The sequence below is a fragment of the Chinchilla lanigera genome, unplaced genomic scaffold (genome assembly GCF_000276665.1).
Source record: "Chinchilla lanigera isolate Chin_1 unplaced genomic scaffold, ChiLan1.0 scaffold00028, whole genome shotgun sequence".
Classification (NCBI taxonomy): domain Eukaryota; kingdom Metazoa; phylum Chordata; class Mammalia; order Rodentia; family Chinchillidae; genus Chinchilla; species Chinchilla lanigera.
The window spans coordinates 20,847,861-20,875,839 of NW_004955429.1; the positions used below are offsets into that span (position 1 = coordinate 20,847,861).

Here is a 27,979-nt window from a genome sequence, read left to right on the forward strand (position 1 = left end):
AGGTCGGAGCGGGAGCCCGCGGGTGCCTCGCGCCCCCCGCACTTGGACTTGCAGAGGGATCGGCACCTTCTTTTAAACTTTCCTCTCCCTCTTTTTTAAGACCTGGGAAAACGCAAATTCTAGAGGAAGTTAGTTCTCAGAATGCCTCTGCCCGCCGTGGGCAGGGGCGGGGTGCGAGCGGGGACTGGAGGTGGAAAAATAGCTGGATGCCTTCTGAGCCGGGTTTTTTTTTTCCCTCCGGTAGAGGCGAAGTGGTGTCATCTGCAAGGCATTTCTCGAGGAAGGGACTTTGCTGGTTTTGCTCCAAACCCTTCCATGTCGAAGGGCTGATACCGACTTTCCCCAAACTAAAATGGCTTCAAAATTCCCATCTCTGTAACTAGCTTGGCACGGCTGCCGGCACGGCCCTACTCACGCCAGGCAGGTTGGTTTCTTGGAAAGGTTTTGGAAGGTTTGTGTCTGCGCTGTGCAGTTGTAGGTTTTCCACGGAAGCCCTTGCTCATCCCAAACCTGTTTTTGTGAATGATGGTTTGGATTATTGCCCGAACTTGGGCTCTGAAATTTATTTTAAATGGGTGATGTACTTCCCAGGGGATGAAAATGAAAAGCTCTATAAATGCGAATTATGTTCTTAACCATAAACTTTATAGGGGAAACCGACCCTAAAACTTGGGGTGTCTGTAAGTCTATGCCCGGTAAAGTATGAATCCGGAGGTTTGTAAACCCCAGGAGCACGTGTTGGCTTTTGCTTTTAGCCAGGAGGCTTCACACAAGGGCTTGTTCTAGAAACGTACAGTGGTACCCAGTACCCGTGGTGCTAGTGATAGTATGGGGTTTCCTTCCTGTTAGCTCTGCAGTGAGGTGGTAATGAGCAGTAGCATGGTTCGTTCAATGATGTGTGTACTGGTTTGTTGGGCGGGATTCTGCTTTCTAGGAAATAGCGCTGCATTAAAACATCAGAGAACTTTTTAAGTGCTCTCTTGCAGAGTACAGCCCTCACCCTGTTAAACAGCCATTCAAGTTTCTCGTGTTGCTCCCGTTAGCGCGGCCTCCTGTGAGTTTTGGATTGTGTGCTCTACTTCTGGCTCAGACAGATAGGGGTTTTTCTAAAATGAGGATTTTGCACTGTGAGGAATTTTGTCCAATGCATGTGCATACGAGTCCTGCAGTTTGTATTAGGTGTTTTATTTTTCTGTGTGAGACAGCAAAAGACATGAAAAGGTTTTTCCGTAGCAGTCACTTTAGTGAGGACCTCCAGTTTCTAAACTGCAAGTGCTTCCAGGGTGGCCAATGAGGTGGCCCACAGAGCGGTTCCCACAGTACTGTGCCCTGGAAGGACCCCCGGGGTTTGCGGCGGGCGTGGCAAGGTGTCATGGCCTTGGCTGAAACCACACTGCAGGTGCCTGGCCTTTCCTGCGGTAGTGTAATCTTACTCGGGCTTGTGCATCACAGTGGTGAACAAGGTACTGTGCCCCCGAGGTGCTGTTTCCTTGTGTTCTTGGTGACTTCACTCCTTGATCCATGTACTTTTTCCTAGCATGCGTTTACTGATTCTTGCCAATGCTGGTCCAAATTCTTTTAACAGTGTGTTTGTGTTTTGGTGACACCTAGGTGGATCGGAGGTAGAGAACCCAGCTGACAGTGAAAGGGAGGGGAGGGGCTGAATTGTGAGGCTCCTGGGCCCAGAACCATGTCTTCGAGGGAGTCCTTTAACCCGGAAACTTACGAACTGGACAAAAGCTTCCGGCTAACCAGGTTCACTGAACTGAAGGGCACGGGATGCAAAGTGCCCCAAGATGTCCTGCAGAAACTGTTGGAATCCTTACAGGAGAACCACTTCCAAGAAGATGAACAGTTCCTGGGAGCCGTTATGCCAAGACTTGGTATGTAAACCATTGTTTCCGATACTTGCAGTCCAGTCAGGCAGTCAGGAGCCAGGCTCTTCTCCTGTGTTGCTTTTATTTTTAAAATTCTGTAAGAAAGATGGGAGGAATAATCCAAGGGTAGTAACTGTTACGCTGCTGTAACTAACTTACAGGAATACTTGAAAAGCATGGGGACAGACCTACAGTTTTTAAGCTGTGGAACATGCAGCTGACATCATCACAGTAGCGTAAAAGTAAAAGTTGTTGTTTAAAACTCAAATTGAATTTTCTGGTTAGCTGAGTTAGCAGGAACTCCTTTATGCCTCTTTCCCAAATGATCCCCGAAGTGCTGTGCCCTCTTCGCGGCCCTAGGCGACGCGATGCTTTCCTGTGTTGTGTGCAGTGCTTGGAGAGCAGTGGCCTGGTGGGGTGGAACGGGTCCTGTGCTGTGTGCCCAAGTCGAAAAACTGAGGCGGGGCGTGCAGGACTGAGGAGCAGAGGAGCCTGGCAGAGTCTCCTTGACCCCAGGGTGCCATCTGAGTTTTATTTTACTAAATTCCTGGTGGTGATAGTGGTTTCCCTTTTTTCCGAACACGGCTCAGAAAGAAATTCTAGGTCGTGGGATGTTGTTCAGTCATGCTTGTTGTGTACGTTATTCAGTACATAAGGCAAGACCGTGATGACTTTGCCTTCAGGTGTTCGAAGCACACGCTGGGGGGTTGGGTGGATGTTCTGTAGTTACTGGTTGGCTTGATCAGCTTTCTTACCCATGACTTCTAATTCATTTATTTTTTCCCATTAGTTTATTGCAAAGTCCTGTCTTACCAGGCTGATTCTGAGCCTGAGGTATTCCTTCCCTAGTACCTCAAGCAGAATTGTTTTGGTTGGACAGAAGGAACCCCTTCTACCTCAGAAACACACACAGATCACACGCATGCACACACATGCCCACGTGTGCCATGCCTGCCCTACTCTCAGGAGCTTGGTTTGAAAACAGTTCCTCTCCTCTAGCTGATGTCTAAGTTGTGGAGAAGCGTCAGGGAGAACAAGTTCGACCAGATGATCACTGACTTGTCAAGAAATGAGAATATACTGGGGACATCAGGAAAAGTAAACCACTCGTCCAAACCACAGGAAACAAAAATCCTGCGGATAAAGCAGTGGTCCCTAGTCATAGCTTCCTCTAGTTGGTCTTATTGAGCACTTAGGCCGGCCCTGCACCCTGGGTGCTTCGCTGTGACAGGATCGCTGCTCCTCCCAGCAGCCTCCAAGCTCTCTTTTCTGTGGCACAGCGTTGAGGCTGGGACCTGGTGCCCACGTTTTCCTTCGCGCCCTCCAGTCGCGCACTGCCAGCCTTTTGGTTTCTCAGTTCCCATGTGTTGCATGTAGGAAGAAGAGCTGCTCTGGCCTTAACCTAGCAGTGGCAGGCGGGGAGACGCAGACAGAAGAACACAAAGGCCATTAGCCGGAGCCTGAGGTATTCCTTCCCTAGTACCTCAAGCAGAATTGTTTTGGTTGGACAGAAGGAACCCCTTCTACCTCAGAAACACACACAGATCACACGCATGCACACACACATGCGCACACACATGCCCATTTGGCTTTAGAAGAGTGAATGAAACTGTAAGCTTTTCCCAGAGAAACCACACTTCCCAGATCTGCATTCGCACAGTCCCGAGGGGCATGCAGACCCCAGGTGCCCAGCAGATGGATGCCGAAAGAAGCAGAGTTGGAAAGCCTACAGAAGTGGCATGTCCCAGCAGCCAGACTGTGCCTTGAGGTCCAGGCTAGACCAGTCACACACCAGTTGTTAATGTTACATAGCATGTGTTAGGAACCCCCAGTTTACCAGTCTATAAAATAGGACTGTACATATCATGTGTATCTGTACCCACATCTGTAGGATATATATATATATATAAAATGTGTGTGTATATGCACACATGTGTATGTTTATCTGCTTCTGTTTTTTTTTTCCTAATTGAATATCCTATTTCTTGAATTCTAAGATGGTATTAATTGAAGCATGAACCAGAACAGCTTTTGAAGATACATACCCTTGCTGATGTATCCTAACTAAAGAGATGTTAGCACAGCTGTATCTTAGGAACTGGAGTGTCTGCTGTCTGGCCCTCAGGACCTGTCAAGTATGGATTGCTGCTGGTGGCGGTACCTATGATGAGTTGATGGTTTTTCTTGATAGACGGTTTCAGTTGTTTTGAAAACTTAGAATTCCCAGTTATCTGCTAATAATTTTAACATAAAAGTCTCAGATTGGTGTTTAATAGCCCCTGCATTCTTTTTATTTGTTCCTACTCGCCCTTTCCTTGGACTTCCCTCCTTCAGTTTGAAACCCTAGTTTTTCAATGCCCATGGTCCATCTCAGGCTTACCGGTCTCACTTAAAATTTGAGAGGTGATTTTTTTTTAAACTAGTAGCTGTAAACCAGTGGTATTCAAAAGAAATATGATACAAGTCACATAGCTTTAAATTATTTCCTGGTTAAAAAAAAAAATTATTTCCTGGTGATCATATTTAAAGAAAATGGGGATGAGGTGAAATTGACTCTAATATATTTTATTTAACCTAACATTAAAAATACTTCTTTTCAGCACATAGAAAACATTACTGTGATGTTGGTTCTTGGTGCTGTGTAAAGTCTGGTACCTGTTGGTTCTGAGGCTGAGGTATTCCTTTCTTCCCCAGTACGTAAAAGAGAGTTGTTCTGGCTGGGATGGAGGGAACCCCTCCTGCCACAAACACACACACACACACACACACACACACACACACACACGTTGTGAATGCACATTGCAGTTTGGCTCGGCTCGTTTCAGGTGTTCAGTATCCGCAGGTGACTGGTGACTCCCCTGGGGGCAGTACTGGCCCTCACCCTGGTGGAGGAGCTGTCACTCTTGTGGAGGGTGGTTTGTAGATAACAAGAGATTTTAGTTTTTAGTCTTCAGTTACTCTGATAAAGGAGCTCACTAGGTGTGGGAATCAAGTGTGTACAGAGCCTATAGAATTGTGTTCAAATTTAGGATACCCCAGACTAGAAGCATTTTAAAGCTAACACTCAGCAACTCTAGACTCTCTTGCCACAGTCCTGTAGTTTTAAGTAGAATTCCAAAAGAAGTACAGGCCTCACCATTTCCCGGAATAATAGTGCCAGACACTGAAAAGAGCCGCTTGGAAACTTCAGGGAGCCTGAGCTGAAGTGTGGTCCTTGCCCTGTGGACACGTGTGTGAAAAGCTCACCGCTGTTGAGCTAAGTTAGCACCTGTGCCTTTCAGATGAAAACAGCGCGAGCCAGGTGTGCTCTCCTGTCCCCAGTTTGTGAGACTCATGAAATGGATTGAATTCTGTTCCTCAGCTGGATCTTGTAGAAGTTTGTTCCTTGAGCCAGGCATGGTGCACACGCCTGTAATCCCAGCACTCTGGAGGCTGAGGCAGAAGGGCACAGATTTGAGCCCAGCCTGGCCACACAGTGGCTTAGCAAGGCCCTGTCACAAAATAAAAAATAAAAAGGGGCTGGGGATGTAGCTCAGTGTGAGGCACCCTGGGTTCAGTCCTCAGCACGCGCCCCCCCCCCCCAAATTTCTGCTATGCTTAGTTAAAAAAAGAAAGAAGTCAACTTGTCTGTGCGGTCTGGCTTATTATTAAGCTTGACTTTCTCTTTGCGTTAGTGACAGTGGAACTACACCAGGGAGTAAAAGGGCCACAGTGACCAGCCACTGCCGGGGCTGGAGCTGGTGGTTCCCGACAGTTTTGCATCTACAAAATGTGAAAGGTCCTTAATCCCGAATTTACAAGGTAGAATCCCCTGGCTTCCTTTTGAGCTCCCGTCCTGATGTTTCTCTTTCTCCTGCCTTTGGCTGTTAAAGTGTAAATCCTTCAAAACAGGGTAGAAGGGGATATTCAGCTTACTTGGCAATGCCAGTCTGAATCTGTATTACAGATGATTTTCAAGGAAATAGAGCCTACTGTAGTTAGCGTGGCCGACGTCAAAACCGATTTCAGAAAGAAGGAGCGGCCCCACCCCTGCCTCATACTGGGGATGGGGCCCAGGTTTTCCCTGAGTTGCATCCGCAGCTTGCGTGTGTGCGTGTGTGCACTCATACATGTGTGAGGCAAGATCGCACTGAATTGCTCAGGTTGGGTTTAGACTTGTGATCCTTTTGCCTCAGCCTTCCACAATGACAGGATTATGGGCATGTAGCACCACGGCGGGTGGGAGTGTGATGGATACGATCTTTCCATACGTGTAGGAACAGTTCTCAGTAAATAAAATATTTCTTACAGCCTTGCTGAGTATTTTCCTTTTTAATAAAGTGAAGATAAAGGCCAGACCCTGTTCATACTATAACTTAGTGCGGGTTCTTTTGTTTGTGTTTTGAGACGTGGTTCTCTATGTTGTTTAGAAAGGCCTTGAACTTACTGTGTAGCCCAGATTGGTCTCGACTCGTGATAATTTTCCTGCCACAGTCTCTGGAGTTTGGGCATTACAGGTGTGTGCTAGCGCGCCCCTATAACTGTTTAGTAAAGATGGTGTGTATAAGTTTTTCACGAAGGTAATAACATCGAGTTAAAAAGTGCTTTAGGAATTTGTAAAGCAAATGGATCACATAGGTGCTGGGGTGTTACATACCTGTTTGGAAGTTTTGAATTCCTGTTCTGGCTTTGTCCTTTTCATTTTTTACCAAAGTATGAAAGTACCAGTAGCCATGTTCTGTATGTAAAATATAGTGCAGATATTCTCTTGGGAAAGTAGAGTTTTTAAAGATGTGCTCAAGGTAACTAGATTAAATAACATGACTACCATTTATACTGTTCTCGTCTTAGATAAATTCTCTGTGGTACCAATCACACAATACAGTAAGGCAGGCAAATAATGCAAAAAATACAGAAAAAAATTTAAGGCAGCAAGGTTTAAAAATTATGCCATGTTGAAGTCTTGATGACTAACACATTTTTGTTCATATTTTCTGTGTTACTCTAGCTGAGCTTCACATTTATTTCAGTTATGCTTCTTGATAGGAAACACTTGGCTTCAGTGGCAGTGTGGCGTTTCCATAAGTGACTTAGACAGAAGGGCTCCTTTGCGGAACATTGGTTTTATAAAGTAAGATGGCTTTCCCCTGTTATTTTTGGATGCTGATGGCTTCCATCTTCCCAGGCATTGGAATGGATACTTGCGTCATTCCTTTGAGGCACGGTGGTCTTTCCTTGGTTCAAACCACGGATTACATTTATCCTATTGTAGACGACCCTTACATGATGGTAAGTTGGACCCAGTGTGGTTTTATACCTAGAGCTGCTTGTACATTTGGCTGGGGCTTGTATGTGTCCATGATTTTTGGTTTTTGTTTCTGCTATATCCAGATTATACTATGCAGGCGCTCCCATAGTCACAGCAATTTGATATGTCCCACTGCGCGTGCCCGGCACTGTATAAGGCAGAGGAATGGGGATGTCACTCTGCTGCCTTTGTACCTGAATGCCTGCCTGTCAGGAGAGTGCTGCTGAACTCACGTTTCTTTTGCTTTCTTTCCTTGCACCTTTCTTTCTTTGACATTTGTAAACGTCACCATTCCTATTTCAGGCTAGAGATGGTCCCGTGCTCTGTACTGGAAGCAGTCCTAAGTGTTTCCTTCCAGGAATAAAGGAACCTAGCATCTCATCACAATTAGACTTCCTGAACATTTATCCTAGTATATGTTGGAGTACCTTGGTTACGCCCGCTCAGCCGTCTGTGCTCGTCACCGTCTTGCATGTGTCTGAGCACTGAGTTAAAGTTCCAGCTGTGGATCGTGTGCACTGCTTTGTGCTTTTTTTCCCACGGGTCACTGCATGCCTGTGGCTTCCGAGTTTTCACTCTGCCCAACCTTTGGCCCTATTTCTCTGACAGCCAGGAGGAGTCAACGGAGAGATGGGAATATCCCACTCGTTATAAAATGCCAGAGAGAGGTCTTTCCTGGGTGGTGAGGACACGGGACCATGCTGCACACAGTGGAACTTAGGCCATGGGGTAGCAGAAATTGGGATGTCCACCTCTCAGCTGCCAGTAACAAGTGAACAGGTTATTAGGAGCCAGTGTTCCTCCTGCTCCTCCATCAGTTCCTCCTCTAGAACAACACGCCTGAGAGACAGGGCCGAGAAGCCATGCCCCGTGTCCCACTTACTCTGACGGCAGAGGTTAGGACCACAGTCCCTCCTCTTCCTGGTGTTCCTCAGTGCATTTGAGAACACCCAGAAAATTGCTGCCCCTCTGACCGGTGAGTGGCATCTCCGAGTGGCATGATGCCTGTTAGCCTGGGAGATGTTGAAAGCAGGCCTGGGGAAGGTGGTTGGTGTAGCAGGAATGCGTAAGAAACATAAGACAAGCAGCTAAACAGACAAACGAAATGATAGTGCTGCTTTGCAGTTTGATTTGTCTGTATCAAGACAAAAACTGGTCACTTGCTTTTTATTGTCTGTGAAGATATATGAGACAATATATGAGCTTACATTTAAAAAGTCTCCTGTGACAGTAAAAAATGTTTACTGCCATATTTCTCTTGAGTACTGTTTTAAATTCTGTTGAACGTGGTTGTTTTTTCTATCTCAGGTATTTGAGAACATTTTCTATCTTTACATTTTGATTAGTCCTCGTTTGCGGCATGTCATGTTTGCGTCCACTCCGTGGGCGGGGCTGGCACGTGCGCAGGACACATCTCAGTTCCTGTTTCATCCCTCCCCTTCCCTCTCATCTCTTGATCCACTTGCTGATCAAGGAAGAGCTTTCTCAAATAATATTTGAGTTTTAAGTTTAGCATTGTGTAATTGACTAGAAAATAGTCTGACGTTATGTCCCTATATTTTTTTTCAAACAAGATGATTTTTCTGTTTTGTAACATCCTTCAAAAGGAGCTAGAAAAATATCTCAATCTTGTACGTGAAAACTGTCTCCTTTGCCGTAACCAGTAAGGTCAGCGTTTTTGTAGAATCTGTTTAGAATAAGTGGCTATTTTCAAGTTTGCTGGAGGCAAATTGTTGTCGGATGCCCCCTTCCTGGCTTTTTCTCTCAGACCATCCGTTCTAGCTTTGCTTCTCTTCTTGACACTCCCCACCTCCCAATCCAAATAAATCAGGCTTGTAATATTGACAGTGGGCAAGAAAACCCTGTAAGTGCTTTGCTCTGTACAAGAAAGGACGTGACAGGAGTGTCTGGGGCAGCGAGTGGCCTGGTGCTCCTGTGATGAGGGGAGGTATCTAGTCTGCCAGTGTAAAAGCTGAGGACCCGGCCCGCAGCTGCCCTTCCTGGAAAGCCCCAAGTTTTCCTTGGAGGCTGCTTGTGGGCTCAGGCTTTGTTCTGCAGATGGAAAGTCCCCGGCTGTCCCTTCTCACGTCTCCGCTCTCTTCCCAGGGCAGGATAGCGTGTGCCAATGTCCTCAGTGACCTGTATGCAATGGGGGTCACAGAGTGTGACAACATGCTGATGCTCCTTGGAGTCAGTAACAAAATGACCGACAGGGTAAGTAGGGGTCCCCAGCTCTTCACACTGGACTTGTTTCCACCGGGAAAGCGAGGCGCCCAGGCCCTGGGGCCGCCAGCGTTCCATCTAGCTGTCCACTTGTGAGCAGCTGTCAGCAAATTAAAATGAGAGCCTCTGTCCTGTTCATCCTTTTATTTCTTCCACTGCTCCCTCCTCCTCTTCCAGGTAGACCGAAACCTACAAGTAGATATTTTTGTGTTTTAATAACATGTAGCTGTTGCCAACAGAATTACATATGCCGGCAGAATGTGTAAGTCCACTGTCACGGCGCCAGGCCTGTGGCGCAGCGGTCCAGGGACGCTGGGGGCTGGGGCCGTCGTGCCTCGCACTTCTGTGCTCTTGCCTAGAAATGTCTCTGTCCCTGCTGCTACCTGTTGGAACTAGGAATAAACTCCTACTTAGCGTATTTTTGACAGACACAGCCCTTATTTTTATTCCCTCTCCACCTCCAGCTTGTACAGAAATCCTAGTTTTCAGTAGGCCTTCTTCTGCCCGAGCAGTATGAGTTTTGGTTACTTGTACCCAGTGGTCTCGGAGGACTTGGGGTGGGCATTGCCATCGTAGGCTTCAGGCGTCTTCACACTCCTCGGTCACACATCAGCCTCCTTGAAGCACGGAGTGCATGTGTCGTTAGGGAGTCTTGGTATTCCTGATGACAAGGAACAGCTGACGTGCAGTGGTCCTCAGACGCAGGGGCAGGCCTCTGGCCCAAGTCACATGTGGTCTGTACTTCTCTTGTGTCTGGACTTGGTTTACCTTGTAACTAACCTAGAACATCTTAGAGCACTTGAGGAGTGGTTACAGTGTGAAAAACTGCGCAGTTTTGTCCTCTCAGCTTTCTCTAGGATTTTGTGATTCTTTTATAACCTTAAGTATAGAACTTCCTTCTCAGGGTTTTAAAGAGAATGATTTGACTTTTCACTTTGTCCTTTTAAACCCTAGGAAAGGGATAAAGTGATGCCCCTGATTATACAGGGCTTTAAAGATGCAGCAGAGGAAGCGGGAACATCTGTGACAGGTGGCCAGACGGTACTGAACCCCTGGATTGTCCTGGGCGGAGTCGCTACAACGGTCTGCCAACCCAACGAGTTCATCATGTAAGTTGGATTTTGTTCTGTGTCACCTGGTCTGTTCGTCTTCTGCATTTCTTTCTTTAAGGAGTAATGTGTTGAGCTGGGCGTCACTCACAGCATATAGTTCGCCCATTTAAGGCACGTGATTCATGGTGCTTCGGCAGTCACAGAGTACAGCCGTCACCCTACTTGGTTTTAGACGTTTAGAGCTCTAATGTTCGTTCACTTTTTAGTGTGTATCATTACTTTGATCTTACTCTTGAAAATGTGTAGATTTTTAAAATTGATTTATAATTTATAACAAAATATCACGTAACATATAACCCAGCTTTTAAACTAAGCAGTTCATTTCGTGTACAGCTGTCACCGCTGCCCTGTTCTGGAGTGTTTCCATCACCTCAGAGGAGCTGCGTGCATCTGCAGTCCTCTCCAGTTCCCTCCTTGCCTCGTTCTCTGGCAGCCGCTGATCTGCTTTTTGTCTGTAGAGGTTTATCTACTCTGGACATTTTATGCAATACATGACATTTTGTGTCTGGCTTTGTTCACACAGCACATTTTCAAGTGGTAGTATAAAGCTGCACTGCCTGCTTTTTCATAGCTGAATAATCCATTGTTGGGATATTGGGATATTCCATGTTTTCTTTTTTGTCTTTTTGAGACAGGGTCTCGCTATGCAGTTCATACTGACCTTGAGCTCACTTTGTAGCCCAGGCTGGCCTCGAACTCGCAAGGATCCCCCTGCCTCAGCCTCCCGAAGGCTGGGATTACAGGCGTGTGCCACCCCGCCCGGCAAGGCACATTTTTTTAATCCATTTATCTGTCAGTAGACCTTTGGGGTGTATTTTGTTCTAGATCAGTGGTGGCAAACTTGAAGACCTTTCAATGATAACACAGCCAGCTGCAGCACACATGCCATAGGTTGGCCACCACTGTCCTAGGTGAATGATGTAGCTGTGAATGCTCAGGTGTGTTTTGTTTTGTTTTTGATGTGGACATACGTTTCTCTACATCTTCCCCAGAGCTTTTATATTGTGATGTTTTAGTTATAGCGTCCTAATTGGGGGGATAAAACAGTACTGCATAGTGTTTTGCTTTGTATTTCCTAGGTGACTGTTGATATTGGGCATCTACTTTTCCATGGGGTTTTTGGCCATTTGTCTGTCTTTGGAGAAGTAGCTTAACACATGTTGTCACTTTCCATGTTTAATGTCTGCAAGAAAGCCCCTCTGTCCTGTTTTCCAAAGTAGCAAAGTTCCATGTGTGTCTAGTTTGAGTAGACACTGAGCAGTATTATGTTTACCTGGTGGCTGAGAACTCAGAGATACCGAGGGCCTGCAGCACTGAAGATCTCCCCGTGCCTCGGCCACCAGGTATCCCAGAAGTGCTTTCTCTGCCAAGCTACGCTCTGCCAACATTTAGCACATATCCTTTATTTGGGCCTTACAGATAATGTTGCAGTGAATGACTGTACAGAAGCGTTGGTCATTTTACATGTGTTACTTTACTGATAGAATCTCCAAGTGAGCTCCAGGGTCAGATGCTGCGTGCTCAGAACTCAGGGCTGTCTGCAGCTTGCCTTCCACGCAGCTCTGCCTATTTATGCCTCAGCCCGACGGGCACGGTGGGTAGCAGATGTCTTGGTGTTTGCCCATCTGCTCGGTGATTTTAACCTCACTCCTATGAGCAGAGGTGAACATACTTGTGTCTGTGTTTTAATTGGTCCTTTTAGGCCCAATACCTGAGCACTTCCCTGGTAAGGATCTTGCATTTTACTTACATTAAGGAAGACTTTATTTTCCCAACAGACAGTGTATCTCGCTAGTTCCTCAGACTTTCCATTTAGATTCTGAAGTTTATCTGTCTCACTCACTGCTGCTTTCTATTAGAAAAAGAACTGAGTAAGCTGCCTGTAATCCCAGCATTTGGGGAGCTGAGGCAGGAGGATCACCATGAGTTCTGGGCTACCCTGGGTTACATAGTGAGTTCAAGGGCAGGCTGAACTACATAACTTGACCCTGTGTCAAAAACAAAAGGGTGGTGGTGGTAAGACAAGTTTCAGTTAATTTGTTGGCCAACCAGTGTGTGTTCAGTAGGTGTTTTTCCCAGAAACTAAAAATAACCCCGTAGCTTTATCACACATAATATAAATTCATAGGTGGCACATAACCAGAAAAGTGGAAGGACTTACCAGCTTTCAGGTATGGCTGAGCCAGCGTGGAAATGCATTTCTCTCTGACGGTCTGGTTTTTGGCATGTGAGGCTCTTGTATAGTGTCACAGAATTAATGTTCAAAGCCGGTGTGGGATACAAATGTTAAGGTTGACTTCAGGACTTAGCTCTGGAGTCTGTGCCCTAGCTTGCATTTGCCTTAGCTTGGCACGTGAGTAGCCCAGCATCAGGGGATGGGAACACAGTTGTTGGAGCTGAGAAAGACCTGAGAAAGCCCTGAGTGGTAGGCCCCAGCCTGGTTGGGATGATACAAGTATGACTGTCTCGTTCTTTGTGGAATCATTCTGGGGCTTTTTGTGTGTGGGGGTGGGTGGGGTTTCTTTTTAGTACTTAAGACAAGGGCTACTCAGGGAGTTTGGGTACTTACTACTGGTCAGTGAGTGTTGGAAAACCTGGGTACAGACATTACCAAGACCCCATACTCAGATTCTGGCCAAATCCCCAAACCCAGAACATTCCACCAAAATCTCCAGTATTTAAGTGACCATGGTCACGCAGTCTTTGAAGTCTTGTCTCAAATGGTTTTGAACTCTGGTAGAACCGTAAGTGTGAAGGGGAAGTAGTCTAACGAAACCTTGGAAGACTAAATGATTTGCTGCTTTGCACACTTTTTTACTCTATAGCTAAGGGATCCGTACACTTAAGCCTGTGGACAGTTCCTTTTTCCTTTTAGTATTTTGTCCCACCAGCGCCTCAGGAGTGGGAAGCGAGGCCCTGTCCCGCTCACAGGGGTAGTCAGCGTAAGTTTAAGAAGTCCAGAGGCGAGTGCATCCTGCAGGGTTTTCCATGTGTTTAGTAGGAATGCATCTCCTTGGTTAGTTTGGCTGGAACATACCCTTTTCCTTTTCTTTAGGCCAGACAACGCAGTGCCTGGAGACGTGCTTGTGTTGACAAAACCCCTGGGGACACAAGTGGCCGTCGCTGTGCACCAGTGGCTGGACATTGTGAGTAACCGCTGCTTGTGACCGGAGGAGTGGTGGGCACTGAACAGTGAGCTCGCAGAGTTGGGTTGGTTTTTGTCAGGGGTTTTAAAAAATAAGACCCTTTAGTTTTATTACTAAGTTTAATTAGTCATGTCCTTAAGGAAATCGTAGGAATGGTCCGTGTGAAAGGTCCAGGTATTGAATGGTTCAAGCAGAAAACCCCAGCCTGGGGCTGCAGAGATTTTCTGTAAAGAATTTGTGAGGGAGGGGTTCGTTTCATCTGTGTATTTTGTCAAGGTGAGGTAGCTTCATCTTCCCTACCTTAAACATCACTCTATTGGGCCCGGGGAATAGCTCAGTGGTAGAGCGCTTGTCTGGTGTGTATGAGCTCTTGGGTGGGCCCCAGCACCACAGAAAGCAATAGGAAAGAAAGTTCATGCAAAGTGTTTAGCGTGTAAAGGAGGTCAGTTATTGCCAAGTTATTTTAGTAATGGAGGGGTGGGTTTTTATTGCTTGGTAATTTTGTCTTTTTAAACTGATGAGTAAGAACATTTTAATACATAATTCTCTCAAGGACGCAGTGCCTAGAATGGAAGGATATTTCTCCGAAGCATTTTCCCACTGAGCTGCAATTATACTGAAGATTTTTTTCACTATTGTAATAACTCACAAGTTAGTAAGATCGTGGTGTCTTTAATTTCTAAAACTGTCATTTGAAACTACTAATCCTGAGAAGCAGTTGAAAAATTAATAAATAATTCTATGTCATTCATCAGCCAAGTATATCTTAGCTGAGTAGCAGAGTAAGAAATTCTCTAAGGCCGCCACATCCTTTATTTATTTTTCCCTCCTTACCCAGCACAGCAGACCAGCTGGGGAAACGCAGGGTGCTGTGCAGGCCAAACGCCTCGGCCCGCACAGCCTAGCAACGGAGCCGGAAACAGGCAAGGCGAGCAGGTGGCGGAGGTGCGGCCTGGGGCTTCCGGCCTCCCCACCTCAGCCCCACAGCACCTTCACCACATTTTAAGCCAGCTTTTAAAAAAATTCTCACAACTGACAAGGCAAGTTCCAAAGACTGTAACAGCACAGTATGCTTTTTATGAAGGTCAGAGACAAGAGGATATTACTTTCTTCAAAGCAAGGAAAAAGTACAGAATTGAGAATGTTTGTTACTTACAGAAGAAGCATAGGTAGTGGGGATGAGGTAGACAGAAGCTACTGGTGATGTCAGTGAGTAGTAACTGTCCTGGGGTGGATTATTGGATAGCCATTGTGTGTGGGTGCATATGTGTGTGCACATGTGTGCATGCAGTGAGTGTGCATGAGTGTGTGTTTCTGAGGATCAAACTCAAGGCCTCGCACATTCTCGGCAAGTACTTTACAGCTGAGCCACACCCCAGCCCTTTGTGTATTCTCTCTATCACTAAAAAACCAAGTGGCTGGATGCATTTGTAAGAGCAGCTCATTTGGGACCGTGATGACAGTGTGCCAGGAACTGATGCCACATTCTTTGAAGGTCAGACGTGGGCAGACATGCCTTTTTATGACACCCTTCTTGTGCTGTCCGTTTTGATCACTGAATATTGTCCTCAGCATGCACACAATCGAAGTTGTATTTACACCCATGTTCATCAAAATCACTTCATTCTGGCATCAGTTAAAGTGAATAAAATTACTGTACCAAGAAAACTAGGAGCCAGCTTAGTAGGGGTGATGGTGAGGAGAACCAGAGGCACTCAAAACTATTAGTAATGTGATTGTACCCTGCCAAAGAGCAGACTGCAGCCCACTGTCACACACCTCCTCTTGCCTACACTGACCTGCTAGCTTTGTACAGCCAATACATTGCGATATTTGCTTATAGAGATATAGGACAAGATAGAAAAGAGCATGATGATACGTTTGATGGATGCATAACGGTTACAGAAAAAAGGTAGAACATTTAATCTTATGTACAAAGTTAAGTATGTGAAACTCACCAGGAGGGCAGAGCTGGAGCTCTGGTAAAGCATGGGCTGAATATGGGGACATCACTGGGTTTGATTCCCCAGCAAAGAAAAAAAAAAAGCCCCAGATGATGACTAACAAAAATGATGCTGTCTTTGTTGACGGTTAACAGTAAAGATTAATCACATTTTCCCCCCTCCCCCCCCACTGGTGTTCCTATTATTAGCCTGAAAAATGGAATAAAATTAAGCTAGTGGTCACCCAAGAAGACGTGGAGTTGGCATACCAAGAAGCCATGATGAACATGGCACGGCTCAACAGAACAGGTAGGGTGCAAAGGGCATTGTGTGAGGGGCTGGCAGACATTCTGAGAAGGGCTGAGATCACCAAAGTTTTAGGCTTTGTTGGGCACATACAGTCTCAGTTGTATATTGATCTTTTCCCCCTGCAGTTCTTTGTACATGTAAAAATAGATGCATAGCTGGGAGGCAGGCTCTGGGTAAGATTTGCTACAAACCATCTTCTCTTACTCCTGGGTCTGGCTTCCATGGATCACTCATGGGAATCCAGATACAAACACTCCTCTACATACGATGGTTTCACTGAGGAGTTCTCAGCCTTCTGATGGTGTGAAAGTGATGCACAGTTGGTAGAAACCGTACTTGGAGTTGTGAATGTTACTTCCTGGCTAGAGATAGGTGGCACAGTACTCTTCCTGTTCACCTGTAGTGCTGGGCAGTAGCAGCGTATACAGCATATACAGCTCCTAGTTAAGCATTTGTTCGCAAGGTGAATGACTAGTACTCTCCAGTGTGCTGTGCTGCTGAGCTGTGCATGGCATTTGTTAGGTTAGGTGTGTAAAATGCACTTTTGGCTTAATCCTGGCATAAGTTGAGAACATCGTAATTAACCTCATCATAAGTCAAGGAGCATGTTCTCAGCAGAGCGTTACCTGTGACTTGTATTAGATGAAGAGTTGCCAAGGGAATCCCTGGACACAGTTTAAGTGTTCGATTTCATTTTGTATTAGTCCATGTTTGCAGTGCATGTTTACATTCTTGTGAGGAGTTGGTACTTGTGCCCAACACATCTTAATTCTGGCCTCGCGCTCCCTTATTCCATCTCTTAATCATCTTCCCCTTTGAGAAAGATCTGACTCCCTACGTTGTATTATCTGTCCTTTATTTTACACTCTGTTTATATTTGGGTCTCTCACATAAGAGACCATGAGCTATCTGGTTTATTTCACTTAACACTGTAGTCTCAAGGTTCATCCGTTTTCCTATAGATGATTCAAGTGTATCTTTATGGCAGAGTAGTACTCTGTGGTGCATAAATACCTCCTGTTCCTTTCCATTCATCTGCTGGGAAGACATAGGCCACTTCCAGGAGTTAGCGATTGTGAATTGTGCTGCTGTTGTGCTGCAACGTGGGTATGCATGTACCGCTGTTCTTCCACTCTAGGAAGACACCTAGGAAGGGATAGCTGGGTCAGATGGAATTTCTAGTTTCAGTTTTTTGAGGAATCACCATGTGGATTTGCGTAGTGGTTATACTAGTGTACGTTCCCACCAACAATGTAGAAGGGTTCCCTTTCCCCACTTTTGTACGTGTTATTGTTTTGTAAACTATCAGACTATGTCACATGCTTATGAATGAGTAAAACACAACCACTGGCCAATGCTTTTTGTTTCAAGTGACATCACAATTGCTGCATAACTCATCAAAAACATCTACTCCACCTTTGGTTTGGAGGTAGAAAGTTACTATCTCAGGCTTCTGTTTTGTTGAGGTAGCTTCATTCTGTTGGGGTTCATAGAGTTGTAGTCCTTGTTATCTCTTTCTAGAATGTCCTTCAGAACATTTTGGAGTGCTGGTTTGGTGGTCATGAATTTCCTCAGGTGTTGTTTGTTATGGAAATGTCATATTTTTCTAGCAGTTTTGCAAGATACGTCAATATGAGTTGGAGATTTTCTTTTTTTGAAATTCTTTACTCCCAGCTCTTCTTGACTTGAGGATTTGTGTTGAAAAGTCTGCTGTGATTCTGTTGGGTTTTTCCTTGTAGGTAATTTGTTTCTTTTCTCTAACAGCTTTTAATGTTCTGTTCTGTTGTTGAATTTCTGGAATCTTAATTATTATACACCTTGATGTAGATTTTTTTTTTAATCAAGGCTAATTGGAGTCCTATGTGCCTTACTTTATGTCAAATTCTTTTTCCTTGCTTGGGAATTTTTCTGCCATTGCTTCTGTGAACAGGTTTTTATGTCATTTGCACTATTTCCTGCTTTTTCATTGACTCAGGTCAATCTTACATATTCTTTGTATCATCTAGCAGCTGCTGGGTTGATTTCTTATGCTCTCTTGCTATTTTTAAGAAATTGGTATTTCCGTCATGGTGCACTGTTGACATCAGTAGTACCAGTTTGTTTTTCTTTGCATATGAAACCAGTGTTACATCTTTCTGAAATCTAAAGATTGAACTATACAGTCTCTGTTTTGAACTGCAACAGTTCATTTAGAATTTCTACTTTGTTCCTGTGTACAGTTCCTATGCTGTTCAACTTGTGCTGTATTAGCAAATATAAAACAGTTTGGAAGGTGGGGACAGCAGGTCTGTTCACAACAATATCATTTGGTTGTTACTACACAAATAAGGACCAGGTGGCTGAGTTCCAGGATAAATTTCTTTTTTTTTTCCTACAGTACTAAGAATTGAACTCATGACCTTGCGCTTGCCAGACAGGCGCTGTGCTGCTGAGCTAAATGCCCAGCCCCCAGGATAAATTTCTAATTGAAAGCATAATAAATATTTGCATTTACAAGGGCATAAATTTTTATGCCATGTTTTCAAGATTTTTGGGATATACTGCCTGAAGCTACAATGACCATGAAGTGCTGCAAGATGTTCAGTAGTCATTCAGATGGTGTGTGAATTGCTACACAATTATCTACAAATCTTTCAAACAGGGAGCAGAGAGCTGCCAGATTATGAGTATGGCTGTTGATTATGTCATTATGATTATGTCATTATGTTTATGAGCATATGTCATTATGATTATGAGGCCGCTCCTGATTTTAAGTTTTACTTGTATTTCAGCATTTGTGTACTTTACAACATCTTGTAGCATTTCATCTATTACAAGAAATTTCCAACATTGAGTGGCAGTGCTGGCGTTCCATCTAATAGGTTTCCCCCCCATCAAGAGCCTCCTCATGTTTTCGGACTCAGTTCTATCATTGGATCATTCCATTTGGTTGCATGACCATTTTGTACCATTTCTAGTAGCTATGTGAACTTCCATTGCTGTTTTCTTCGTCATCTGAATCAAGGAGGTCTGCATTCCTTGTGTCTGTATTGATTGAGTTTTGCTCCGTTTCATGGTCACAGGAACTTTGGCTCCCACAGCCCAGCATCAAAGTTACTATCATCTTCATCCATGCATGAATGATCTGATTCAATTTTGACTGCCTCCAAAACTTGCAAATCTTGTTTTTCATATGCCATTGTACTGAATTGGGCTACTTTTACCAGCAAAGTCAAAAGAAAACTTTTTAAAAATCCTAAATGCCCAGAAACTGAACAGTGTGCATTTTTCATGGGTAAAACGCACCTGTTGCTGCTTTGGAGTTCCTGTCCATACCTTGCTGTTTGCCTGCCCTGTGGATGAATACACAGATGGGTTTTTGCTTTCCCAAGGCACAGCTGCTGTGAATCACATCCACATTCCATTTATGTTCACAGAAGAATGGTGTGGATATATTTTATCCCCTGTAATGCTCAGATAAACATACACCAAACTCATTATATGGAGCATTATGTGGGTAAAAATCCCAGTTTGACACTTGCACCCATGCACACACCTTGCTGTTCATCATACCAAGTGGATAAACACACAGATTGCTTCCTGTATCCTCCAGGTGCAGCTACTCAGAGGGACAGTTGGTTACTATTATGCTAAAATACAAATTTACAGTAGAAAAGCATGGGGTGGGTTGTAACCCATTGTTGTTCCCCCTGCTGTTACCAGTCCTGTTCTTTGATTTTTAAGGTGGTTTTGACAGATTTCCTTCCATTGAGATCATAATTCCTCTGTACAGTTTTGTTTTCAGTTTACTGGGAAATTACTGTGGATTGAAGCTGCTGATGGGTTCCATGTAGTTTAAGCTGAAATCAATCAGCTTTCAGGATTTCATTCTAGTTTCGCTGATTTTATGATAGGACGTTTTCATCATCCTGTACAGGAGATTTTCAGCTTGTAGCATGTGTGAGGGTGGAAGTTGTAGAGAGGTGCTTTTTCTCGAAAGTCACCCATCTGCCCTCTCAGCTGCAGGACTTATGCACACATTCAACGCCCATGCGGCCACTGACATCACAGGTTTCGGGATTTTGGGCCACGCACAGAACCTGGCTAAGCAACAGAGGAACGAGGTGTCGTTTGTGATTCACAACCTTCCCGTGCTGGCAAAGATGGCTGCTGTGAGCAAGGCCTGTGGAAATATGTTTGGCCTCATGCATGGGACCTGCCCAGAGACATCAGGTATGAGGAGCCTGGCACCAGGTCTGACGTGAAAGTGAGTGCAAGAGGCTTACAGAAAGCCGTGGATCAGTGCATGGGCGCGTCCACTTGGGAGGCCGCTCCTGATGACTGCAGCTGCATCCCTGCTGAGGGTTCCAGCTCCTGCCTTCCTGTGCATTGGGATTTTAAGTGGTGCTTTGGGTGTTCCTGTCTTCCTGTGGTTATATGCCAGTGGTGTGGGAGAGAGTAAGGAAAAATAAGTCATTACCAAAGTTTTTTCCATTTCTCTTTTATATCTGTGTACTTCTGTGCAGCTTTAGTTTTCTGTCTTAGGGATTTAAAAAATAAACATATCAAGCCCCAGAAAATGTAGTATCCTGGGTCTAGGATGGGCCAAGTCTCCCTGGAAGATTCTGGTGCAGAGCCCTGCACAGAGCCCCAGGGAGTGGCTGAGACTTCAGGGCTCCCCAGGCCTTTTCCTGCCCTCGTAAGGACTGACTTTACTGTCCTGCTGACAACAGACAAAGTTTCCACAAGGAACTGGGCAGAGAGATCACTTTCCTTGTTGGTCAGATACCTGGATGGAACAGGGTCTGTCACTTAGTAGGTACTGAGAGACTCTTGAATTATGAATACTACTCATCATTAAATTTGTCGCCTTTATTCAGAATGAGGTTTTATGATTATGTAGGAGTAGAGTACACAATGTGTGTTTCTTCCTAATTGTGTTATTACTATGTAGTAGCAGGTAAAACTTGATGGCCTGGCTACGAGAAATAGCAAAATGGTTTATTTTAAGGTATTGTGTACTTTTTCTGTTTTGGAGGTAATGATAATCAGGACTGAGCTGAGGTATTTTGAGGTAGAGCCACTTTCCTGAGTCTTGAAATACAGTGAAGCGTTCTTGGGGAGATGAGTAGTCCACATAGGGAAGCAAATTGAAGCAGAACATTTCTCCTCTGCTTGTAAATGTGTTTTTCAGTGCGTTAGAGTGGAAAAAGCACCACCACATGAGGTACTGAGGCCCCAGATATTTTACCTGGTGTAAATGGGTCATGAATAGGTTATCTGCACAGTTTAATATTTATTGGATTTTTTTTAATGTAATAGGAGTTTACCAAGAAAGTAATGAGTATGTGCTCTAGAGTAGGCTTCTTCACTGAATGGGAAGAGTAACTTGACTGAATTTGTTAACTGAGCTTAAATCCGTGAAGTTTTTTATACCACACTTAATGGTAACTTTTTTCCTTTTGCTAGGAGGCCTGCTCATCTGCTTACCACGTGAGCAAGCGGCTCGGTTCTGTGCAGAGATAAAGTCCCCCAAATACGGTGAAGGTCACCAAGCGTGGATTATTGGGATTGTAGAGAAGGGCAACCGCACGGCCAGGATCATAGACAAGCCCCGGATCATCGAAGTCGCACCACAGGTGGCCACTCAAAGCGTGAATCCCACACCTGGTGCTACCTCCTAATCTTAGACAGAGATAGCCATTTGGTTCTGTTTTTAAATAGATATAATTCCTTTATCATAACTTCAATTAAAGACTACAGTGTAAGCAACAACAAAAATCTCATTGTGTCTACACATCTGGTGACCTTAGGTCGGTTTGTGAGTGGATGCAATTCATAAAATGAAATCCATGGCCTTCTTTCCCTGTTACGTTAACTGAAGATGCACCTGATCTTGAGGCAGCTTCTGAGTTGAGGATTATATTGTTATCCAATACTGTTGATTCATTTTGAATCTTAGACACGTATCTCTCGCCGCATAGGCTCTTCCTAAAGGTGCTTTCCCACAGCACAGACATTACCAAGAGTAATGTCACATAGCAGTCTGTGTCTTTCATTCTGTGTGTATTTATCATAGCAGTCTGGTCCTTTTTTTAAGTGTCTTGGATGGTATTCTGGAAAGACAGAATTGGTAAGTGACACGCTGGTCTCCCGCAGTGTGAGCATTGCATGATTCCTTTGCGTCTTTGATTTGTAAGGCTGAGTCTGATAATTCAGGAGCATCTCTGACCCAGGCAGGACATTCTTCACTGAGTGTTCAGGTCAGCAAGGCAAGTGCTTCACTGCATGGAAAGCACTTTGAAGACAACGAAGACTTTTCTTCTTTTGTAGCCTTTCTGGTATTCACAGTAATATCATTAACTGTTTTCTTTACTGATAGCAAAAAAGAATACTTTTTGCAATGTAATTAGATATCCTATAGTACGAGGAATTGCCTTCTGATAAGGGGTTGGTTCATGTATAGTACTCATTTACAATTCAATATATAATTAACTACACAAATTTTTAAGTATAACCAGTAATAAAGACTTCTGTGGACGGTAGTGTTTAATACATTCTCTATTTTGTATAGTGATTTCAGCCTAATAATTAGCATTGTTTTGCCCTTTGAGCCAGTACTTTTTTGTGCACGCTTGTTGTGATCTGTGTTAAAAATCTGCATTGCCAACATTGCAGCTCCGACTTAAAACTTGTTACCCAAATAAATATTTAATTTTTTAATTGCTCTTGTATAATCAGATGCCCCTTTTAGTATTATTTTAGAAGGGAGGGTTTTGCCTAAAGTACAATTTATTGGGGAAAACTAGATTTTAGTTTTATAAAACTTTTAAGTCTTTCATGGGACCTATATTTTCTTGAATTAAATTTTGTAGTTCTAGAACAAATAGGTGATCTAAAAGGTGTTATCTGTGTTACTTAAAAGACAGAGGCTTCCTTTTATTTTAACCTTCCGAGCAGTCAGAGATTCCCATCGCTAAGCACAAAGGCACTGAACCCTCAAGTGACCGTCTACAGAGAAGAAAAACAGCGCCGTGACCCTGCAGTTTCGGGATGCTTCCTGCTTACAGGCGCCAGAGCCACACAGCGCCCCTCACCCGCGCCACAGGGAACACCGCCCGCAGGACGACGGCCCCGGGAGGGAGAGCCGTCGGCACGTCCGTGACCCACAGGTGCTGCTGGACTGGGCCTCCAATCTGGACGGCAGCACAGAGGGGCCGCTGCAGAACTGGCATGAACTGGACATTTCGTAGGAATTTATACAGATACTGGTCCTCAAAAGCCACGCTCCAGTGGTCTGCAAAATAAAATGAGTTGGAAACCTCTGAGTATGAGAAATACACTGTTGAGCTTTTTTTATAAAAAAAAAAGTGATGGTGGAATCTGAACAGTAGAAGCTTTTACCTGACGTGCTGGTGTTTTCCTTGGTGCAGGTCTGTCGAGAGGAAGTAAACCAAGCAGGTTATGCCCTTGAAGTCATCTTTGTAAAGGTTCATATTCACAGAAACTACTGAGGACTAGAAGGCCCATGCAGTTGATAGAATCCCAGGAAGAACCTGAAAGCAGTGTTTTCAGGAGTGCTCCAGACACTCCTACGGCACGACCACCTGGGGTGTTTGTCAGCAGGGACTGCTCTGCCTCTTTCCCGGAGGTGCAGAACGGTCTCTGGAATATGGGGTGGATCTGTCTCTCGTTGTGCCTAAGGGGCTGTGCTGACTAAGGCGTGGGAGCCACTGGCTCAGAGGGATGTTGCACAGGGAGGTGGTGAAAGAAAGGCGATTGGTTTGCAAAATTCTTCCCCAGGTTTTGTTTTAATACTGACAGTTCTGTTTACTTCCCATGTCTGAGCTATGGCCCAGCAAGGGGGTTGAGAAAAGACTGGTAACTTGAAAATCCCTCGAGTCAGGTGGTTCAAGTTTTTGACGTCTACAGAGAACATTTTAAAATTCCATGAACAATGAATATACCATTGTTTGGACTTGCTGGTAGGTAATACTTTAAAACTTCACATTGAAGTGTGTTCACCTTGGTATGCTGATAGATTTGTAAACCTTATGATACAGTGGCATCCAAAAGCGTAGTCTTACAGTGCACGGGGCTAGTGAGCACAGCCTGACAGGGCTGGACCCTGGTGCATGCAGTTGGAGTCTTCGGGCATCAGGTTATTTGCAAAGGAATATTTAAGTGTGGCTGGTTATGTTGAAGCATTGTGTTCGGTTTAAGAAAAATTTAAATATTATGTAAGCAATAATGTACCTTTTCTTCTTGGCTCAGTATCTTAGAAAAACTTTGTAGTCTTCCAAGTTCTGCATGCTTAATAATGAATAAATGTGCTTTAAATTGTTCTGGTTATAGATGTATGAGCCAGCCATTTTCAGTCTCAATTTAGCATTGCCTTTAATTTAACAATTATGTCAGAGTTCTAAGTCGTTTTATTCTGTAGAGATCAGGATAATGGCAATATCATATTCTTTCTTTTTGGAACTAATGAGACAAATGCAGACATGGAAGTTTCAGGTGCCCAGCTGGAAGCATGTGTACACACACACACACACACACACACACACACACACACACACGTGCGTTTGCACGCGCCTCTCCCTGGGATACTCATTTCCACATACCCTGCCTCCTAGATTAGACAGTCGCATAGACTATTCTCTGTCATTAGTCATTTCTACCTCTTCTCATTAAGAATCTACATACGAGTCATGCAGTTGTTAAACATGGCGGGGACCACAAGGAAAATCTAAAGTCCTGGTGAAATGCAATATGGGAGTATTGTTTTTACCTTTGTTTAAATTCTCTACCTTGAATAAGATTAAAGGTGAGTAGATTTGAGCAGGCTTTCATCAAGTACAATGTTGGTAAAACTGCTCAGGGGCCTCTGCCTACGATCCACAATTGCTGTACGTGCCAGATGTTCGTCTGGTCAGTAGGGCCACGATGCCCTTCTCTTTAGGATGTCCTGTATTTCAGTTTTCAGTATCCAACTCTGAACACAGTTGGTGTTTTGAATGACTATTACAGCTTGGGCTACAGGGTGAGTCCAAGACCAGCCTGAACTGCATAGTGGGAGCATCTCGAAACATGAAATCAGCACGACGAAGGTAATCTAACTTGTATTTCCATCCTATACATATGTATTTTTATAAAATAACAAAAACTACTGTACCCTGAGTGGTGAGTATCAACATCAGATACCAGATTTTTAATGACAAGAAACCTACTATCTTCATAAAATTCTGTTCCAGGAGGAATCATGCAAAGTATACCTAAAGGGCAAAGAGTATCCCCAAATAAAGACCAAACTTTAAATTGTAACCTAACAGTATATATCAAGAACCCAAGAAATATTTATATTTTTAAATTTAACTTTTTTTTTTTTTTTTTTTGCGGTACCTGGGATGGAACTCACGACCTTGTGCTTGCCAGACAGGCGCTTATGCCACTGAGCTATATCCCCAGCCCTTAAATTTAATGTTTCTAAGACAAGAAAATAATCTGAAAAAAATTTAAAAATTACCTATGATCACCAAAAATGCATAGATGGAAGGAAAATTAATGATATCCATTCAATAAAGTGACTCGGGCCGTACAAATAAGGGCACAATAGTATTGACAATGCTTGTACCTACTGCAATGATGTGACACAAGACACTATATATGAAAAAGAGACTTCAAAGAAATACGCCCCACCAAGTTTTTTAAAGAGTGATTGCTATTATGTAGAGGTACAAATGCAGATTCCCCATGATGAATGTGATCATTATGTATGGCAAACATGTACTAATAAAAATTTTTAAAACATAAGGGAATGTTCTGAAGAAAAAGTGATTGCTTTTCAAGAAATTCTGGATGGTTTTTAAAAATATTTTTGTGAATTTTATGGTGAATATAGCTTTTCAGACGGCAAACCAACATATTTTATGTTTTTAATTGTCCAGTCAGTATAGTCTCGGAAAGTAACAAAATCCAAATAAGTATAGGTCATAGCCACAAACTCAAATCACTTAACCTGTGAGATTGGGATGGTGGCTATATGGAAATATTGAAGTTCAAGGTCTTCCCCTTTAAAGGTGGCTTCAGACGGTAAAACTGTTGGGCATGTAATCCCAGCCATTTGAGAGGCTGAGACAGGCAGACTGCTTGGCCAGGAACTGACAACCTGGACAACATAACAAGACCTCGTTTCAAAAGCCAAAACCAAAACACCTATGCTCACGTGTATGTATATAATGTATAGACATACAGTGCATACAACAATACACACATTCTCCAAAAATGCCAGCTAATATGTTGCTTGGGTTTTCAAGAGTCAGGTTATGTATTTTCTAGTATTTCTGTTTTTTTCTGAATTACTAGAATTCTTACAGAAAAAAGTCAAGGTATTCAACATTTTCCATGTTTGTACTAATTGGAACAAATCCCAGAAAGATTTGAATACTGAATTGTACTCAGGCAACACGCTGTGTTACATGTTAATGCCACAGTTGCCAGCCGGTGTTTCCAGGAACAGCGCGTGTCTGGCTGCGTCAACCAGAGGCGTCTTTCTTGGGGCAAGCCCGGCGCTCTGGCCGCACTGTCGCCCTGACAGGAACCATGGCTGCAGAAAGCCCCAACGAGGTGAGCGGGGACTTATTGTCGTTCTGCTCCACAGAGCTGGAGCTGGAGAGGTCAGCGATCAGCCCACATTGCCTGGAGGTAAAACAGCCAAGCCCGGCACGGCCTTCACCCCAGGCTCCAACAGCTCCTGCCCCTCGGCCTCCTTCCTCTAAACTTCAGCTAGTGTGGAGGGCCCGCACGGAGGCCGAGCACTCCAGGAGGTTGAGGCAAGAGGACGGACGAAGTGTGTGTGCCCAGCCTGGGCAATTCAGCAACTCAGACTGTCTCTAACGATGATGATAATATTATTTATTACTGCTACTTCAAAAGGCCGCTGTAGCTCAGTGTAAAGGGTCTGGATTCAATTTCCAGTACTGCAAGACATTTAAAAAAAAAGAAAAAACAACCCAGAAGTTCAGCTTTCGAAGTGAGAGAAACATGGGCTATTTACAAAAGGTATTTAATTTAGTGAGATTTCAGTTCAAAATATTAGAAATAATTTGGCTGATCATAATGGGGAAGTCTATAAAATAAGAACAGTCAAGTATAATTTTAAATACCTGAAAGGACTAAAAATGCCTTTTGTAAAATCTCTTCTGTCTGGTCACTGCAGGCTTTAGCCCCAGCAGGTCACAGCCTGGGGCCAGCTCTTCTCGGCACAAGGTCACTGTGAGGACACGAGGGCCCTGGCCTCCCGTTAATATTTTTTTTTTTTGCTCCCGCTAATATTCTTGTCCCTTTCCACTACTTTCATGGCGTGGTTTTTTTGTTGTTTTTAGAAAAATTTTCAGTGATGTGAAAATGTTTACAATGCAAACTTAGGTGAAAAAAAAATGGATGCAAAAAACCGTACAAACAGAACAGCCCTAATTATGTAATATACATGCATAGGAAAGAAAAAACACTTTAGAAGAAATGATGATTCATGGCCGCTGGAATAATGAGTTATATGCACTTATTTTTCCTTTCTGTATGCACTTTAAAAACAGTACAAAACCGATTATTCCTTATTCCAAAATCCACATTGTTTCCAAACAAGTAAGGCTTGGGAGACTCACATTTCCAGGAGCCTGTTTAAGACTCAACGACAATTCACTGCAGATCCTGGCCGGTTCTACCCTGTCTCGCAGCCCTCAGCCACAGTGGGCGATTTAACCACAATTACCTGGGGTTAAAAACGCAGTGCGCAGCAGCTGCAGGCGGCTGGACAGAGTTCCTCGGACAGCTCAGGGACCGGACGTTCCCATCGCTGCATGCAGTCTTGGAAACACTGACGGGAAAAGTAAGTTCTACGCCCAGTGCTGCTGTGATCAAGAACCAGCGGGATCCCAAATCCAGTCGAATGGATTTCGATGGTTTTCCCGCGAGTACCGGGATTGCACCCAGCTCTGCACAGGTGCCGGGCGGCCGACCACGCTGCGGCTGTAACCCCGGGGCTGGGAGCAGAGGCCGGAGCGGGCGGGAGTCGCCGGCCGGCCCGGTGCGCAGACCGAGGCGC

At 44.3% G+C, this 27,979-nt stretch overlaps 2 protein-coding genes across 3 annotated transcripts; both read left to right on the top strand.

The window, feature by feature from the left end:
* LOC106148822 (translation initiation factor IF-2-like) lies at window positions 1-1,463 on the top strand (the record flags this gene model as incomplete). The annotated part of the gene is given in 1 exon segment (XM_013515487.1): window positions 1-1,463. A coding segment is annotated over 1 exon segment (383 nt), but the record flags the coding sequence as incomplete, so codon positions are not given.
* A 202-nt stretch (window positions 1,464-1,665) lies between these two features.
* Sephs1 (selenophosphate synthetase 1) lies at window positions 1,666-23,214 on the top strand. 2 transcript variants are annotated; one of them, XM_005387165.2, is made up of 9 exons: window positions 1,666-1,883; window positions 7,042-7,145; window positions 9,271-9,378; window positions 10,342-10,496; window positions 13,555-13,645; window positions 15,798-15,897; window positions 19,897-20,109; window positions 21,346-21,515; window positions 22,837-23,214. In XM_005387165.2, the coding sequence occupies exons 1-9, from the start codon at window positions 1,691-1,693 to the stop codon at window positions 22,912-22,914; spliced, it is 1,212 nt and encodes a 403-aa protein (XP_005387222.1). In that variant the 5' UTR covers window positions 1,666-1,690; the 3' UTR covers window positions 22,915-23,214. The 2 variants fall into 2 exon arrangements, with proteins under 2 accessions (XP_005387222.1, XP_005387225.1); XM_005387168.2 differs by having other exon boundaries at window positions 21,346-23,214.
* Window positions 23,215-27,979: the final 4,765 nt, after the last annotated feature.

Coding starts and splice junctions, on each gene's coding strand:
- Sephs1 (XM_005387165.2), top strand. CDS start 1,691: ATGTCTTCGAGGGAGTCCTTTAACCCGGAAACTTACGAACTGGACAAA. Junction 7,146..9,270: donor TAGACGACCCTTACATGATG/GTAAGTTGGACC, acceptor CTCTCTTCCCAG/GGCAGGATAGCGTGTGCCAA. Junction 20,110..21,345: donor GACCTGCCCAGAGACATCAG/GTATGAGGAGCC, acceptor TCCTTTTGCTAG/GAGGCCTGCTCATCTGCTTA.